Source organism: Pseudonaja textilis, chromosome Z (assembly GCF_049901715.1).
Source record: "Pseudonaja textilis isolate UNSWEBS1 chromosome Z, rPseTex1.2, whole genome shotgun sequence".
Taxonomy (NCBI): domain Eukaryota; kingdom Metazoa; phylum Chordata; class Lepidosauria; order Squamata; family Elapidae; genus Pseudonaja; species Pseudonaja textilis.
In genome coordinates this window covers 123844665-123862352 of record NC_142008.1, presented here as the reverse complement: position 1 = coordinate 123862352, position 17688 = coordinate 123844665, and the positions used below count along the sequence as shown (strand labels likewise).

Genomic DNA, 17688 nt, shown 5'->3' with positions numbered 1-17688 from the left:
TTCTGCTTAAATTCAGGTGGTCCTTGACTTATGATAATTGAGCCCAACATTTCTGTCACTAAGCAAGACAGCTGTGCGGTGAATTTTGCCCCATTCTGCAATCTTTCTTTGCCACCGTTGTTAAGTGAATCACTATGTCAGTAAGTGAATCTGGCTTGCTCATTGACTTTCCTTGTCAGGAGGTCTCAAAATCAGATCACACCACAACTGTCGTAAACACAAGTCAGTTGCCAGGCATCCAAATGTCGATGTCGTGACCACAGGGGAACGGTAGAATGGTCGCAAGTGTGGGATAGGGAAAAAAAACATGCTCCCAAGTCACTTTTTTTTTCCCCCAGGGCCATTGTAACTTCAAACGATCACTAAACGAACCGTTATAAGTCAAGGACTACCTCTATAGGTTCCCTCTTGGGTGGACCCGAGCCAATATTAAAAAACCACACAGGGTTGAAGCCGGTTCGATCTGGAGAGAGAAAGGATATCAAGAGAGCTAGGGTGGCACGTCGAGGGCTACCCACCTGCAGTGACCCACTTAACGACCAACAGACGTTTCTTTGGCCGTCGTAAATCAAGGATTGCCTCTTTTTTTTTTGCAAAAATGCACAAAAAAAACCTACAGATTAACGTTACCTTCATTCCTCTTTGCAAACTAGTGGCTTTTCCTAATAACAGGAAACCGCATCCTTGAATTCCTGAGAATCCGGTGAAAAACCTGGAGCCGTTCAATCTCGTTCGGTTCAAATCGAGGTTATTCAAAGCAGCCAATTTTCTCCAAGGGTCACCACCGTAGGCTGCCAAAAAAAAAAAAAAAAAGAAAAAAGAAAAGGACATTTTTCAAACGATTCTCATTTCTCCGCCTCCATTTCCTGCTTCAATAAAACAATACGGTGATTTATCACGACAGAAAAAAGCCAAACCCTCCAGGCTTGGTTTTTTTTTCAGCCGCAACAAAGCGTACATTGTTGAATTTTTTTTCTCTCTCCATAATTTGGATTTTTGCCTGAGAAGCAAAGAAACCTTTCGACGCCAGGCTACAAATGGGCAGGTTGTTTTTTTTTTTAAACTTCCAGCCACAATCTTATTTATTTTATCTATTTCTCGCAACTGTTCAGCTCTTGCCTCATCGACACTATCACCCATTTTTTTTTAATCAACTTTTCATTTACTCTGGAACCCTTGCGCAATATTTATCTGCTGGAGTCACTTGCCCCGTGAGGAAGGAAAATACGGGAAAGTGATCCAGATTGAGTTGGAAGGGACCTTGTAGGTCATCTAGTCCAACACCACTGGCCAAGCAGGAAACGCCACACCATTTCTGACAAATGGCAGTCCAATCTTTTCTTGAAAGTCTCAAGTGATAAAGCTCCCACAACTTCCGAGGGCAACCTTCTGTTCCATTGGTTGATGATTCTCACTGTCAGGAAATTCCTAATTATTTCTAGGTTGAATCTCTCTCCTTGTTCAATTTGCATCCATTATTCCTTGTCTGGCCTTTGGGTGCTTTAAAAAATAGCTTGACCCCCTTCCTCCTCCCTGGGGCAGCCCCTCAAGTATTGGAAGACTACTATCCTGTCTCCCCAGTCTGTTTGTTCATTAAAATCAGATTAAAGTCAGATTAACAGAGTTGGAAGGGACCTTGTAGGTCATCTAGTCCAACCCCCCACCCTCAAATGCTGGAAGACTGCCACCCTGTCTCCCCTGGTCCTTCTCTTCCCTAGACTAACCAGGCCCAGTTCCTGCAACTGTTCATCATATGTTTTAGTCTCCAGTCCCCTTATCATCCTGGTTGCTCTTCTCTGTACTTTTTCTAGAGCCTCAACATCTTTATTATAGTGTGGTGACCAAAACTGGATGCAATACTCCAGGTGTGGCTTTACTAAGGCTTTATAGAGTGGTATTATTACCTCCTTTGATCTCAATTGTATCCCTGTGTTAACTCAGTTTAGGATTGCATTAGCTTTTGGGGCAGCTGCTGCACACGGCTGGCTCCTATTTAGCTGGTTGTCCACTAAGACTCCAAGATCCTTCTCACAGTTCCTGCTATTGAGCCTGGTTTCACGCAGTCTATACGGGTACTTTTGGGTTTCTTTTTGCCTAAGTGCAAGACTTGACTTTTCTCTACACTGAATTTGATTTTGTTAGATAGAGGGCCCAGGGTTCTAATCTGTCAGGGGACTGGAAGCTAAAATATACGATGAATAGTTGCAGGAAGAGGGAAGAGAAAGACCAGGGGAGACACTGTATTCAGGGACCGTTCAAAGCTGCAACAGCACTAAATAATAATAATAATAATAATAATAATAATAATAATAATAATAATAATAATGGACCGTTCTTCACCCTTATGACCTTTGCGGCATGCCTGGAGGTTACAACGATCCAACGTGTGCAAACTGACTCATATTTATGATGGTCCCAGTGTGGTTCCGGGGGCCTTTGCCCTTGGGACATACCACCCCACCCCCCACGTCAATGGAAAAGATGGATTCACTTAGCAGTGAAACTTTCAGGAAGAGACTGGACTGCCCTCTGTCAGAAATGGGGTGGGGTCTCCTGCTTGGGCGGGGGGGTTGGGCTAGATGACCTCCTAGGTCCCTTCCTAATCTGTTAAGGATGGATCTTGTTGTCCATGGAGGTTGTGGGAGCTTCATCCCTGGAGGATTTCAAGAAGAGACTGGACTGCCCTCTGTGAGAAATCGGGGAGGGGGGGACTCCTGCTTGGGCAGGGGGCTTGGGCTAGATCAGCGGTCGCCAACCGGTAGGCTGCGGCCCTCTGGTAGGCCACGAGAAAATTTTGGTGGGCCGCAGAGAAATCTCACCCCCAAAGCAATTAATCCTGGCTGCGTGGGAACACAAGGCTGCACCGCCCACATGGCTGCGGGAACCTTCCCCGCCCACTCACTCCTTACTGGGCAAACTTGCCTGCTAAATTGCTATTTTTCCTACCATCATCTGTTTTGCTCTGCTGGGAGATTCAGATTAGATAAGAAGCAGGAAATGGTTGGATTCTTGCTTTCTAGTAATCTAGATCTTGGGCTCTGCTTTTTTTTCCCCTTAGGACTGAAGGTTCTATTATTCAGTGCAGACTCAGGGCAAGCAAATTTTATGTGGCAGACTGAGCTAGCCGATGGCAGATAGATAGATCACTGAATGATTCTGTGAGCAACTCAACCCGCCTGCCTGCTTTGCCTGATTTTGGGTCAAAGTTGCTTTTATTTTTAACAAAAAATTCAATATTTACATACATGGTTGTGTTGTGAGTTAATTTTGGGAGTTTGCTTGCAAGCAAATTTCATGTGACAGACTGAGCTAGCCAATGGCAGATAGATTTCCGAATGAATCTGTGATTCTGTGAGCAACTCAATCTGCCTGCCTGCTTTGTCTGATTTTGGGTAAAAGTTGCTCTTTTTTTATAAAAAATTCAATATTTATATAGATATTTATAATATTTACATACAAGCTATGCACAGCCAGTCACATGACCACCAAACTACACCCACAAATTAAGCCATGCCCAGAGAACCGGTTAGTGGTCCCTGGGATCTCAAATTATGAGCTTGGTGGTCCCTGAGGTCCAAAAAGTTGGTGACCCCTGGGCTAGATGACCTACAAGGTCGCTTCCGACTCTGTTAATCTAGCAATCGAACAACTGCGGCACGAAAAGTTTTAGCAATGAGGGTGGAGAAATTCACAGAAAGTTAGGGCTCCATCGGGGTTGTATGTCAAGGACTTACGTGTATTTGCCAAACTTCAATTCCTATTGAATTTAATAAGACTGAGGCTGCAAATTCTTAAAAAGCTTTCAAATGTTTTTCTTTTTTCTTTTGCAATCTAAGCTGGCTGGAATCATTGGTTTCTCTGGAAAAATTCTCCACCCAGTTCTGCAGAATGCGGTCATTGTTTTTAACCATAATCCTCTTCCTGATTTCAGATTTTAACCTCCTTTTATACACTAGAATAAGAATCGCAGAGTTGGAAGGGACCTTGGAGGTCATCTAGCCCAACCCCCTTCTCAGGCAGGCACGCCCTACTCCCCACCTACCCCTTCAGACAAACGGTTGTCCAATCTCTTCTTCAAAGCTTCCAGGGTTGTGAGCATTGACCATTGAACTTGATTTTAAGCCATTCTTCTGAGTGGCCAAAAGAACTTTCCAAAAATGAAAGCAAATTCAACCTCCAGTTTTGTTTTGTTTTTTGGGGACGGGAGTGGTACATAATGTCAACACAATTTCAGGCCGAAAAAATATCCTATCCACCCAATAAAATTGTGCAGCTCAACAAAGCTGGACAAAGAGGAACTCTCCGAAGAAGAAAGTTGGTTTAAATCCAAGTCAAACCGAGTTATGTTGGTTCAGGCTAGGCCAGTGACCTCTTGAAATTGCAGGCCAATAAAAAAAAAAATCTCTGAAAATATCTTTTTTTTCCTTCTCTTTTAATTGTCATATGCTTCTGGAAAGCTCAAGGCCGTTGCGAACAGCCCTGAACTTGTAAACCATTTCCAGGTTATAATGGCACAGAGAAAAAGGGGGACTTACTTGCACTTGCGAATCACTCACGATATCTCTACAGTCAGGGGGATCCACATTTGGGCATTTGTATTTACAATAGCCCCAGGGTCATGTGATCAGCCATTTGTGGCCATCCCAGCAGGCTGTAGGGGGAAGCTGGATTCACTTAATGAACCGTATGATTCACTTAACAACTGCACAGATTTATTTAACAATAATAGCCACACACACACACAAAGGTCATAAAATCGGGTGCGATGTGCTGAACGACTGGCATTGCTTAGCCATGGAATATTATTAACGCTCCCAGTTGTGGTTGTAAGTCGAGGACTGCTTTGCAAGCTATCTAAACAGTCAGGATTTCCTCTGTTTAAAACCCTGGAAGCTTTTTTTAAGAAGGTATTGGATGACCATCTGTCTGAAGTGGTGTAGGGTTTCCTGCCTAAGCAGGGGGTTGGACTAGAAGACCTCCAAGGTCCCTTCCAACTCTGTGATTCTATTCTGTTCTGTTCCAATCCGTTTCAGTCCAGTCCAGTCCAGTCCATATTTTATTTTATTTTATTTTATTTTATTTTATTTTATTTTATTTTATTTTATTTTATTTTATTTTATTATTTTATTTTATTTTATTATTTTATTTTATTTTATTTTATTTTATTTTTTATTTTATTTTATTTATTATTTTATTTTATTTTATTTTATTTATTATTTTATTTTATTTTATTTTATTTTATTTTATTTTATTTTATTTTATTTTATTTTATTTATTTTATTTTATTTATTTATTTTATTTTATTATTTTATTTTATTATTTTATTTATTTTATTTTATTTTTCTTTTCTTTTCTGTTCTATTCTATTCTATTCCTATTCCATTCCATATTTTCTATTCTATTCTATTCTATTCTATTCTATTCTATTCTATTCTATTCTATTTCTATTTCTATTTCTATTGTAGGAAGTTAGCACCAACCCCTTTCCTAGAAAATTGAAATACCCTAGGAAATATTAAAAAGGCAGAATATTTCCCCTAAAAAAAAGAGTAAAGTAGAAACTCAGAGAGGCAGAAGCTCAGCCCCTCCCCCCCCTTGTTAATGGGTGGTCCATTAAGGCCTGGGCCAGAATACTTTACATAACAAAGATCTCCAGGCAAAGGTATAGCAATTGCCCGAAGCCCTTTCGGTGCATCATCATCCAGCAAGGCTCAACCAAGCCTGGAACTCAGGACAGACTACAAAGTTAGCTAAGACCACCACCACCCCCGCCCCTGGAAGTCTGACAGCCAATGGGATCCACTTCTTGCACAGCAACAGGGAACACTTCTATAAGCATCTTGGTCGCCCTTTCTTGATTTTTTTCCCTTTATCTTGAAGCACGTGGTCGTCCTTTTCACTTTGGAGCTCCAAAGCTACGTGGTCCCGCTGCCCGCCATCAAACCGTCTTTCCTAACAGCCTCCAGGTTTCCAGTACCTTTTTCCCCCACTTGGAACTGAATCCGGAAAGGATATTTCTTCCAACACTATGATTCTGTAAGGGTCTCCTGATTGAACAGGGGGGTTGGACTAGATGACCTCCAAGGTGCCCTTCCAACTCTGTTAATCGATGATTCTGTAAGGGTCTCCTGCTTGAGCAAGGGATTGGACTAGATGACCTCCAAGGTCCCTTCTGTGTTAATCTATGATTCTATTCCATTCCATTCCATTTTTTCTTTTCTATTTTTCTTTTCTATTCGATTCCATTTCTCTTTCTATTCTAAATCTCTCTCTCTCTTTTTTAACCTTTCTTCCACGAATATACAAGCAGTGTGCCGGTTGGTTTACAATTTTTTTTGTGCATCCATTTCATAGTCATCAATTACAGTTACATTGCATAATAACTCATATTCTCAATCAGAAATTAAATACCCTAGTATCATTATTATTCAATCATTTGACAATAATTTTATTCATTCATATTTTGCGAGATAACTATAATTTACTTAGTATCATTTTGTAACAATTCATATAATCTTCCCAAATCTATCCTAAAAAAATTTTTATATAGTAAAAAAGAAAAAAAAGTACATTTTTATATATTTATTATTTTCTAAGATTCTAGATGTTTCATTATTGTATTTTGTTATCTAACCATTGATAAAAAAAAGGTCCCAAATTTTATAAAATTGTTTATCCTCTTGCTCTCTAATTTCAAATGTCAATCTACTGTCTAAATCTCTTAATTTGTTACTGTAAGAACGTCACAGGAATACAATGTTTGGATTTTACTCTTGTGTTTGAATTGTGACTGCGAGAACAAATAGCTCGGAGAGATTGCAAAGCTATCAGCAGCCAGGAATTCCATGACTAAAAAACCTTTGGTATGTTAGCAGGTTTTAAAATCAATACAGGCAGTCGGTCCTCAACGTACGACCAAAGAAGGAAAAGTGCAAAGTAGAGCGACGATTAAAAGCCTGGAGACAAAAACACATGAAGCATTGAGGTCATCCAATCCACCCAACACTCCAGGTTTAATCAATTCACCAGAATTAACCAGTGGAACTACCTGCTATCAGAAGTTGTAAGTGCTCCATCATTCGGGGGGTTTTAAGGAGAGATTGGACAGTCATTTGTCTGAGATTGTATAGGTTCTCCTGCTTGTGCAGGGGGCTGGACTAGAAGACCTCAAGGTCCCTTCCAGCGCTAGTCCAATTGATGATTGATTGATTGACCACAATTGAGCCAAAAGGTTCTCTTATGAAGCAAGACTATTCTTAAGTGAGTTTTATCCCATTTTATGACCTTTCTTGCCACTGCTGCTAAGTCAATCACTGCAGTTGTTAAGTGAGTCACACAGTCGTTAAGCAATTCGGCCTTCCCTCATTGACTCTGCTTGTCAGAAGGTCGCAAAACGGGGTCACGTGACCCTTGCAACCGTCATAAACAGAAGTCAGTGGCCAAGCGTCTGAATTTTGATCAAGCGTGCAACAATCGTTAAGTGTGAAACATGATCATAACTCACTGTATTCAGTGCTGTTATGATTTCCAACGGTCACTAAATGAATGGCTGTAACTCAAGGACTATTTGAAATAAGAAGATGAAGATGTTAACCAAAAACAAAGGAAATTGAGAGATTTTAAAAGAAACAGGGGGAAAAAAAACTACATTTCGGCTTGAGAAAAATGTAAAATTCTCGGATTTTACTATAGCAAATACTAATATAAAAGCGAAAGGCTCCTCATGCATCATCACAACATGTTCAGATCTTTAAAGACTATAAACTTGAAATTTGGCACATGTGTTCTTCTTAGCTTCTAGGGGTTCATCAATAGAAAGGATTTTTCCAAATGATCCTCTGAGCATTTAGAGCATTTCCTGTATTATTATTATTATTATTATTATTATTATTATTATTATTATTATTATTATTATTACCATCATTATCATTATCAAAACACTCTGATGCTAAAGAATTCTACTCCCCCTCCCCACCTGAAAAAAGGAAATCGCTTCCAAATGCAAAACACACGCAGAGGAGTTTCAGTTTCACAGCACCAAGCAGTTTTAATACAGAATAGTTGAGCTAAACCACGCCCAGGCTCCTTGTTGTCTCCTTCTTGCTCACACAGCAAATACTCTTTCAGTTTCCAAACAGCCCTCAACTCTCTCACACCCTGACAGGATGCTAGCCAGAGGTATACCGATGGATGCTGGTAGGCAGAGGCACAATTTTTTTCTCCTTATTTTCCTCGTCAAAAACTAAGCCCGCACCACATAGTTTCATAGCAAAGCACGGGTATCAAACTAGTTTGAATTAAGATGAAGATGTTAACAAGAAAGAAAGAAAGGAAGGAAGGGAGGAAAGAAGGAAGGAAGGAAGGAAGGAAGGAAGGAAGGAAGGAAGGAAGGAAGGAAGGAAGGAAAGAAAGAAAGAAAGAAAGAAAGAAAGAAAGAAAGAAAGAAAGAAAGAAAGAAAGAAAGAAAGAAGAAAGAAAGAAAGAAAGAAAGAAAGAAAGAAAGGAAATCGAGAGATTTAAAAAGAACTGGGGGGAAAAACCCTACTTTTCAGCTTGAGAAAAATGTAAAATTCTCGAGTTTTACTATAGCAAATACCAATTGTATATTATTTTGAAATAACACTGATAAGAAATGAAAGGAAATGAAGAGGGATACGTTAATGCAGGGGAAAAAATAAAATTTAACATGGTTGGGGAGAACCCCATGACCAATTTGGGGACATCCTGAACAAATGTTTCACTTAACCACACAAATATTGGGCTGCATGGCGGTCGTAAGTCGGTCGAAGAATCAGAAAAACCTTTCTTACCTTGGACGGAATTTTGCGTCAAAATTTGACGGCCGCTCCGGAGAACTGTCCAAGATTTCTGCATCGCTTTGAACTGCATTTTGGGGGCAATTTAGGGCAATTCAATAAGGAGCTGACATTCCTAAAAAGACAAAAAACATCCCAGAGGGAATTTAAAAAAAAAAAATTCTTCCAATGTTCAAATGCCAGCATTAAAATTGCAAAAAGATATTTATTTTTTTCCCCAGTGAGAACCATCAACCCATAGAACAGAAGTTGCCCTCAGAAGTTGTGGGAGCTTCATCCCTGGAGGCTTTCAAGAAGAGACTGGACTGTCCATTTCTCAGAAATGGTGGTAGGGTCTCTCCTGCTTGGGATGAAGGGGGTTGGACTAGATGACCTCCAAGGTCCCTTCCAACTCTGTTAATTCCCCCAGTGAGAACAATCAACCGATGGAACAGAAGTTGCCTTCAGAAGTTGTCATAGCTTCATCCCTGGAAGCTTTCAAGAAGAGACTCAACTGTGCTCTGTCAGAAATGGCGTAGGATCTCCTGCTTGGGTGGGGGGTTGGACTAGATGACCTACAAGGTCCCTTCCAATCCTTATGCTAACCAGGGATGACCTGCTCAGGTTATCGGTGTCGAAGTCCTGCTCCTCACATCCAAGTCGATTGCGAGTCCCTTTCCCGATACACCTGTCAATCCTCCTTTTTGGGGGACAAGGGTTTTCGGGGGGTCTTCCGACAGCCGGACGGAGGAAGGGACCATTTAGACAGAGAGAAAGCGAAACCGAGTGCTAATCCTGCTTTAGGCATGAAAGCCAGCTGGGTGACTTTGGGCCAGGGCTCTGACATTTTTGGGGGAAATAAAAGCTGCCAAGAAAACTGCCCAGACTTGTTTACCTCCGTCGCCAGGGGCCAATTCTGACTTTAGGCACATATATCTATACCTACATACGTTTGAGTTACTCATGTTATAACTGAGTTTTGCAACATTTTATAAGTCATATACCTTATCTGAGTTTTGCAAGTGTTTGTGTGTGTGTGTGTATCTCATCTGCCAACATCAGGCTTCTGATGTCTTTAAAAGCACAACTCTAATGATGTGGGAAAATACCCGAACAAAGCTGAATGCCATACATGTAAGTACCCGCGGTACTTACATGTATGGCATGTATGGCATGTAAGTACCCGCGGTATATTCTTAAGTTTTAGGCAGTGCCACATGTAACAGTCAGCTTTGTTCGGGTATTTCCATCATTATAGTTGTGCTTTTAAAGATGTAGCAGAGAATCTACATAACGTTTCGGCAGAATCTCATCTGCCATCATCAGGCTTCTGTATAGGAACATATATACAAAGCTATACAGAAGCCTGATGATGGCAGCTGAGATTCTGCCGAAACGCTGCTACAACTTTAAAAGCACAACTATAATGATGTGGGAAAATACCCGAACAAAGCTGAATACCATACATACATACATACATACATACATACAAAAATACATCTGTTTTGCAACATTTTATAACTCATAAATCTGACTTTTCCAACAATGTATGTATGCATGTGTGTGTGTGTGAGAGAGAGAGTGATAGAGAGTTTTGCAACATTTTATACCTCATATATCTGAGTTTTGCATATATTTTGCATTATACACACATACACACACACACACACATAAAATATATCTGAGTTTTGCAGCATTTTATAACTAATGCACCTGAATTTTGCAAACAAATAATTCCCTCAACACTGTTCAACTATTTACAAAGTGTACACTACTATTACAGTTAATCTTCTCACCACTCCTTATCACCCATCCCCTCCCACTTGACTGTTTCCAAGTATGATTTGATCGTTGATTGCACCCTATGACTGTCATTAAGTGTTGTACGTTGTGATTCTTGATTCTTAATGAATGTACCTTTTCTTTATGTACATTGAGAGTATTTACACCAAGACAAATTCCTTGTGTGTCCAATCACACTTGGCCAATAAAGTATTCTATTCTCTTCTATTATATATATATATATATATATATATATATATATATATATATATATATATATGTATATGTATATGTATATGTATATGTATATGTATATGTATATGTATATGTATATATATATATATATATAGACATACATACATATATATAGACATACATACATATATAGACATACATACATACATACACACACATACATATATATATATATATATATATATATATATATATATATATATATATATATATATATATAGACATACATACACATACACACATATAATATCTGAGTTTTGCAATGTTTTATATACATATATACATAAACATACATACATACATATACTGGTATATATACATATATATTGCTAAGCTCAATTGTACTGTTGTAGCACTCAAAACAGCGATAAAAAAAAATCCAGTTAGTATTCGATATGCAGCCATTCATTTAGTGGCTGTTCAAAATTAAGACGGCACTGAAAACAGTGACTCAATTACCGTTTTTCACACTCAACGACTGCTGCAGCATCCCCACTGTCCCGGGGTCGAAATTCAGACCCTCAGCAAATGACTCCTACTTACGTCGGTCGCAACGTCCCCGGGGTTAGGAGATCCCCATTTAGCAACCCTCTGACCAGCGCACCGGATTCACTTAACAACCAGGCGACTAGCTGAATGATGGCCAGGGTTCACTTAATGACAGAGGTCATAAAACGGGGCAGAAGTCATATAAGAAGACTTTCAACTGAGCAGCGTAAATGGTTGGGCTCAGTTCCGTTCCTTTATTGGAGTAGGAAACTTACTCACCTGTCTGGGGTTTCTCCTCTTCTGCTTCGCTTCCCTTAAATTGAACAGGACTCCAAGTCCCGAGAGACGTACAAGCCTGGAGGAGGGAGGGAATAGAGAGTTACAAATCCCATGCGTCGCAGCCCCTTAATGATTCAGGGCTCCCCAGCCGCTTCTCCAACGTGGCGCCTCTTTGCCCTGCCTAGGTGGACAAGACTGGCCGATCCTACAGCGGGGAGGAAGAGAAGGAGGAAGAAAGGTGCAAAGCAGCCCCCCACACACACTTTCAACCTCCCTCCCCTGCGCGATCTCTTGCGAAGCTTGGATCGGGCTGCGCGCAGGAACAAAACTCCGCCTTGCCTGGTTCTTTTTCCGCGGGCGCCCGGCGAGGGGAGGAGACACCGGACAGGAGGCTCCCCCAGACGGGCAAAGCGATCCGGAGATGCTCGCGTCCCCGGGCAGCTGCAAATCTAGCCAGCCCGCCCGCCCGCCCGCCCGTTGGCTCTGCGGTTCTGGGAGGCCCCAGAAGCCGCGACGGAGCTCCACCTGGGAAGGGCGGGCCGCCTCCGCCTCCGCCTCCGCCGCCCCCGGAGGCCCAGCCACCCGGAGTGCCTGCCCGCCCGGCCGAAAGCAGCTGGGCGCCCGATCCTGCCTCGCCCGCGCCCCAGGCAGCGCGATCCGGCAGAGGCTCAGCGGCAGATGGGAAGGAGGAGGGAGGGAGGGAGGGAGGGAGGAAGGATGGGTGCCTCCTCTTCCTCCCCTTCCCTTCTCTGCAAACCTCACTCCTCGTAGCACTGATGATGTTCCTTAGTTGGGTCGTGAAACGTCTGGAAGAAAATCACCCAGCTCAAAAAGCACCATGGATTCTATAGTCCTTTTTCTCGTCCTCCTCCTCCCAAACTCCAGTTCCTTTAAGCACTGATGCTGTTCCCTAGTTGGGTCATGAAACGTCATCAAGCAAACCTCCCAGCTCAGTGAGCACCATGGACCCTACAGTTCTTTTCTTCCTCCTCGTCCTCGTCCTCCCTTCACTCTATAAACTCCCCTCCTTCTGGCACAGATGATGTTCCCTAGTTGGGTCATGAAACGCCTGCAAAAAAATCTACCCAGCTCAGAGACCACCAAGGACCCCACAGTCCTCCTCCTCTTTCTCTTTCTTCCTTCCTCCCTTCCTTCCTCCTCCTCCTCTTCCCTGCCTTTTTGAGAGCTCATGGGAAAATTGGAGGCAGAAATTATCTTGCGGGGCATTGTGATAAAAAGTGATTTGGGTGCCTGCCAGGAAACTGCCGTTTCCCAAATCAAACATTTCACCATTGGATAAATATATACAGTAATCAAAAATGCCAAGAGAGACTTTAACCTCTTGAATAATCTGTAACTGATTTCTTCCGATTTCTCTTTGAAGTTGGCCCCTTAAGATGTTTTATTCAGTTTTATTCGTGGCAGGTGAATCCTGCTGTTGTCCTGCCTTTAAAATCCACATCGCATGTATTATTTAACAAGAGAATATTTGTAGCTCAGGGTGGAATTGTGAACTCGGTATTTAATCTATTTAGTTTTATTTTCCAAAGCCAGAACATCTGGCGTGAAAGAGAGAAAAATACAATATTCAAAATTGGTATGGTTATCTAAATAAAAGTAAGCCTTGATGTACAACCAGAATTGAGCCCAGTTGCTAAGTGAGCAAGAATTTTGCCCCGTTCCATGACTTTTCTTGCCATCGCCGCTAAGTGAATCACTGCTGTTGTTAAGTGAGTCACACAGTTGTTAAGTCAAAAGGTCGCAAAAGGGGATAAGGGATACTGCAACCATCATAAATATGAGTCAGTTTCCCAGGGTCTGAATTTGGATTCCACAACTGCGGCAATGTGTGTCGTAAGTGTGAAAAATTGCCCTTTTTTTCAGCGCCGTCGTAACTTTGAACGGTCACTGAGTGAACTGTTGCATGTCGAGGACTACCTGTAAGGAAACTTTCAATAACTATATTACAAATATAATTAAAACACAGAAGGAATTTAAAACCCTGAGTTGTTTTCTTGCAGACGTTTCATGACCCAACTAGTTAACATCATCAGTGCTGGAAATGTAATCCCCATTCCCTATGTAGCACTGATGATGTTACCCAGTTGGGTCATGAAACGTCTGCAAGAATTCCACCATGCTCAGAGGGCCCCAAGGACCCCTGAGTCCTGCACTTGTCCTCCTCGTCCTCCTCCTCCTTACAATTCTCCTCTCTTCTAGCTCTGATTATGTTACCTAGTTGGGTCATGAAACGTCTGGAAGAAAACAACTCAGTTCAGAGAGCACTCAAGACCCCAAAGTTGTCATCGTCATTGTCGTTGTTGTTGTCCTCTTCCTCCTCCTCCACAAATTCCATTCCCTTCTAGCACTGATGATGTTACCTACCGTGTTCCTCCAACAATACGGCCTCCACCAATAGGAAGACCCAGCATGTGTTCTAGGCATAAAATCAAATTAAGCCCCTTCCCCCAAATTTAGGCCTAGTTTAAAACATGCAAAATGGGGGGAAGGGCGGGGGGACTTGCCGGTAGGACCGTCCTACGGGCAGCAATTCCTCTCCACCAGCCGCTCCTAACAGGTGATCATGGCGAAGCGCAGAGAGATCCCTACTCCCGCGAAAAACCTTTGCTGCAGACCCAAGACCTTTGGCACCCGCCGCTGTTGGTTTTCCTTCTGCCCATTCCGCTGCCATGTTTGGAGCTGCCGCTTCCGTGTTTGGAGCTGCCGCTGCCATTTGGAGCTGCCACCACCGTTTGGAGCTGCCGCCGCTGTTTGGAGCTGCCCCCGCCGTTTGGAGCTGCCGCCGCTGTTTGGAGCTGCCCCCGCCGTTTGGAGCTGCCCCCGCCGGCTTGGAGCTGCCACCGCTGTTTGGAGCTGCCGTCGCTGTTTGGAGTGCTGCCGCCACGTTTGGAGCTGCCACCGCCGTTTGGAGTGCCATCCACCACATTTGGAGCTGCCGTTGCCGTTTGGAGCTGCCGCTTCCGTGTTTGGAGCACCACCGCCATTTGGAGCACCGCTGCCACTCCAAACACGGTGGCAGCTCCAAACATGGAAGCGGCAGCTCCAAACGGCGGCGGCAGCAGCTCCAAACGCAGCGGCGGCACTCCAAACAGCGGTGGCAGCTCCAAACGGCAGCGGTAGCTCCAAACACAGAAGCGGCAGCTCCAAACGTGGTGGCGGAATAGGCAGAAGGGAAAGCAACAGCGGCTGGTGGCGAGGCTGCCCGCGGGGCGCTCTAGATGAGGATGAAAGCGGGGGGAATTAAGTCACCCCCCGAAAAGACGGCCTAGCCATTTTTTCAGGGCTCCAAAAAAAAAACAAGGCCCGGCCTTATTATATGAGAAACACGGTAGTTGGGTCATGAAACATCTGCAAGAAATCCACCAAGTTCAGAGAGCACCAAGGACTCCAATTTGATCTATTTATTCAGCTACCAAATCTGTCAAATATCATGTACTGCCCATCGCAGCTGTGTGACGCTTTGTGGTTTACAAATAAACCTATAGAAAAAGTGTAAAAGCCATCTTTGACAACGCATTCCAGTAATTTGTAATGTAATCTGAAGTAACAGTTTCCGTCACTGCATTGATTTCCGTGGACCTTGCATCATACTTAATGTCAACTCATAAACTATTTCTGTGGTCTTTTTAGAGTTGCTAGCAGAAAGGGAGGAGGAGAAATGGGTTTGAAAGAGCAATGCAGCAGCTCGGAAACTGAAAGCGCATTCCATAAATAGTTTTTCAAAGATAGTAACTAGGTGACTGAAGTTTCTGCCATGCAAAATTCTAACCGAAGAGCATGATTGATGACTCTGGGCTATGGAGGTGTCCTGTTGGAGAATATGAATTACGATACACTCAGGGGGTGGGGGAAAACCAGGGTCAAGGCTGACAATGAATTCTGTGTTTCACAGTTGGCTACACCCAGGTAGTGCCAGACATGTTAACTCCCCGTTTGGAAGTTTTGGAAGTTTGGCTCTGGAGTCATGCATTAATTGAGGGTAACTGCCGGAATCCTGACATTGAAATGGTTACCCGTTTCGCCAAAAATACAACCTACCCTGAAAGTAAGTCCTAGCTTGGTTTTTTTTACACATGCACCCAATATAAGCCCTAATTAAGATCCTGCCTATTCCAGACTGGACAGGTAAAAATTAAGCTCAGGTGGGGATGCAGAGGTGGAGCTGCCCTACTATTTACCTTGGCACAGTTGTAGTCAGAGGTTAGTCAGTGGATGACATCCCCTGAAAATAAGACCTAGTGCCTTTTTTTTTTTTGGTGGCAAAAGAAAATGAAAATAAGACGGGGTCTTATTTTTGGGAAAACACTGTAATAGAGGGGGTGTGCATAAGTGCACTAGTGTGCCTATCGCCCCCATCATTGTATTTTTATTCTTTTAGTCTTGTTTCTCATTTACGTTTGACAAATTTGAATAAATATATCAATAAAATAAATACATTTGGGAGTAATGTGTGCCTGTTGGTATCTTCACGCAACTCATGGCTTTCACACACACGCACACACACACACACCACAAATTTTTTCTTGTTGCAGAAGAATAACAGCTGAATATGGCTTCTACAAGCTCAACAGGCTTCGCAGAACTACCTTTTATCATGTCATAACAGGGTAAATTATTTGAGTAGATTGTGGGTATGTGGTCGGCATAACATCTCATTTATTTATTTTATTTTGACACCTTCCTGGCATGTGTCTCCGCCATGCTTCCTTCTGCCGACCAGCCAGTAAGATTTCATGATGCCGCATGATTAGCCTCATGTCCCACCCAAACTATCATGGCTAAGTGTCAAAAAGCTGCTCATTCTTGGTTTGTTAACAGCCTCTCCCATCTTTGCAACCAGCCATCAGGGTTTTTTTATTGCAATTATGTGGTTTCTGACCTTCACCCACGGGATGGTTTTGATTGGCTAGCTTTCAGCTCAGGGTGAAGGCTGCGTTTTGGGGAAAATCAAAGTTTCATTTTTTCCCCCAGCCTGAGCACAAAGTCCAGAAGCGGTTTCCAAGTTTTTTTTTTTAAAAAAAGTAATTACGTGGTTTTGTTGTTGTTGCTGTTGTTGATCAAACCAATCAATTTAACCCTCTTTGCTAATTTCATCAATTTTTGCATCCCCACGGTGGGAATCAAAATGAGTGGGATTCTAGCAGTTTGGACTCGTTCTATAAAACCAGTTACTACGATTCTGAGCAGTTTGGAGAACCGGCGAATCATTCCCCTGGCTGGCCCTGCCTCTCCCTGCCCAGTCAGTCCTTATCGTGCATGCACGACATTTCTAACTGGGTTTTTCCCGGCCCAGTCACTCCTCAAAGTATTTCGTATTTTTTCTTTTCTCCCAACAATCAGCTGTTCTTTCCTCCCAACGATCAGCTGTTCTTTCCTCCCAATGATCAGCTGTTCTTTCCGCCCAATGATCAGCTGTTCTTTCCGCCCAACGATCAGCTGTTCTTTCCTCCTAACAATCAGCTGTTCTTTCCTCCCAACGATCAGCTGTTCTTTCCTCCTAACAATCAGCTGTTCTTTCCTCCCAACGATCAGCTGTTCTTTCCTCCCAACGATCAGCTGTTCTTTCCTCCCAACGATCAGCTGTTCTTTCCGCCCAATGATCAGCTGTTCTTTCCGCCTAACGATCAGCTGTTCTTTCCTCCTAACAATCAGCTGTTCTTTCCTCCCAACGATCAGCTGTTCTTTCCTCCTAACAATCAGCTGTTCTTTCCTCCCAACGATCAGCTGTTCTTTCCTCCCAATGATCAGCTGTTCTTTCCTCCCAACGATCAGCTGTTCTTTCCTCCCAATGATCAGCTGTTCTTTCCGCCAAACGATCAGCTGTTCTTTCCTCCTAACAATCAGCTGTTCTTTCCTCCCAACGATCAGCTGTTCTTTCCTCCCAATGATCAGCTGTTCTTTCCTCCCAACGATCAGCTGTTCTTTCCTCCCAACGATCAGCTGTTCTTTCCTCCCAACGATCAGCTGTTCTTTCCGCCCAATGATCAGCTGTTCTTTCCGCCAAACGATCAGCTGTTCTTTCCTCCTAACAATCAGCTGTTCTTTCCTCCCAACGATCAGCTGTTCT

At 42.8% G+C, this 17688-nt stretch overlaps 1 protein-coding gene across 4 annotated transcripts in view; it reads right to left on the bottom strand.

The window, feature by feature from the left end:
• Nucleotides 1–12270, bottom strand: part of LOC113451309 (hydroperoxide isomerase ALOXE3-like) — a 45011-nt gene extending 32741 nt beyond the window's left edge. The window contains exons 1-4 of one of the 4 annotated variants that reach the window (XM_087917800.1): nt 11940–12270; nt 11601–11676; nt 8811–8931; nt 631–791 (exon numbers count right to left, since the gene is read on the bottom strand). In XM_087917800.1, coding sequence (XP_087773926.1) covers nt 631–791; nt 8811–8889 — 240 coding nt within the window. In that variant the 5' untranslated portion in view covers nt 8890–8931; nt 11601–11676; nt 11940–12270. Of the gene's footprint in view, nt 1–613; nt 792–8810; nt 8932–11600; nt 11677–11939 lie in introns of all 4 variants that reach the window. The other 3 variants (XM_087917802.1, XM_087917799.1, XM_087917801.1) reach the window with 3 other exon arrangements.
• Between the last annotated feature and the right edge of the window lie 5418 nt (nt 12271–17688).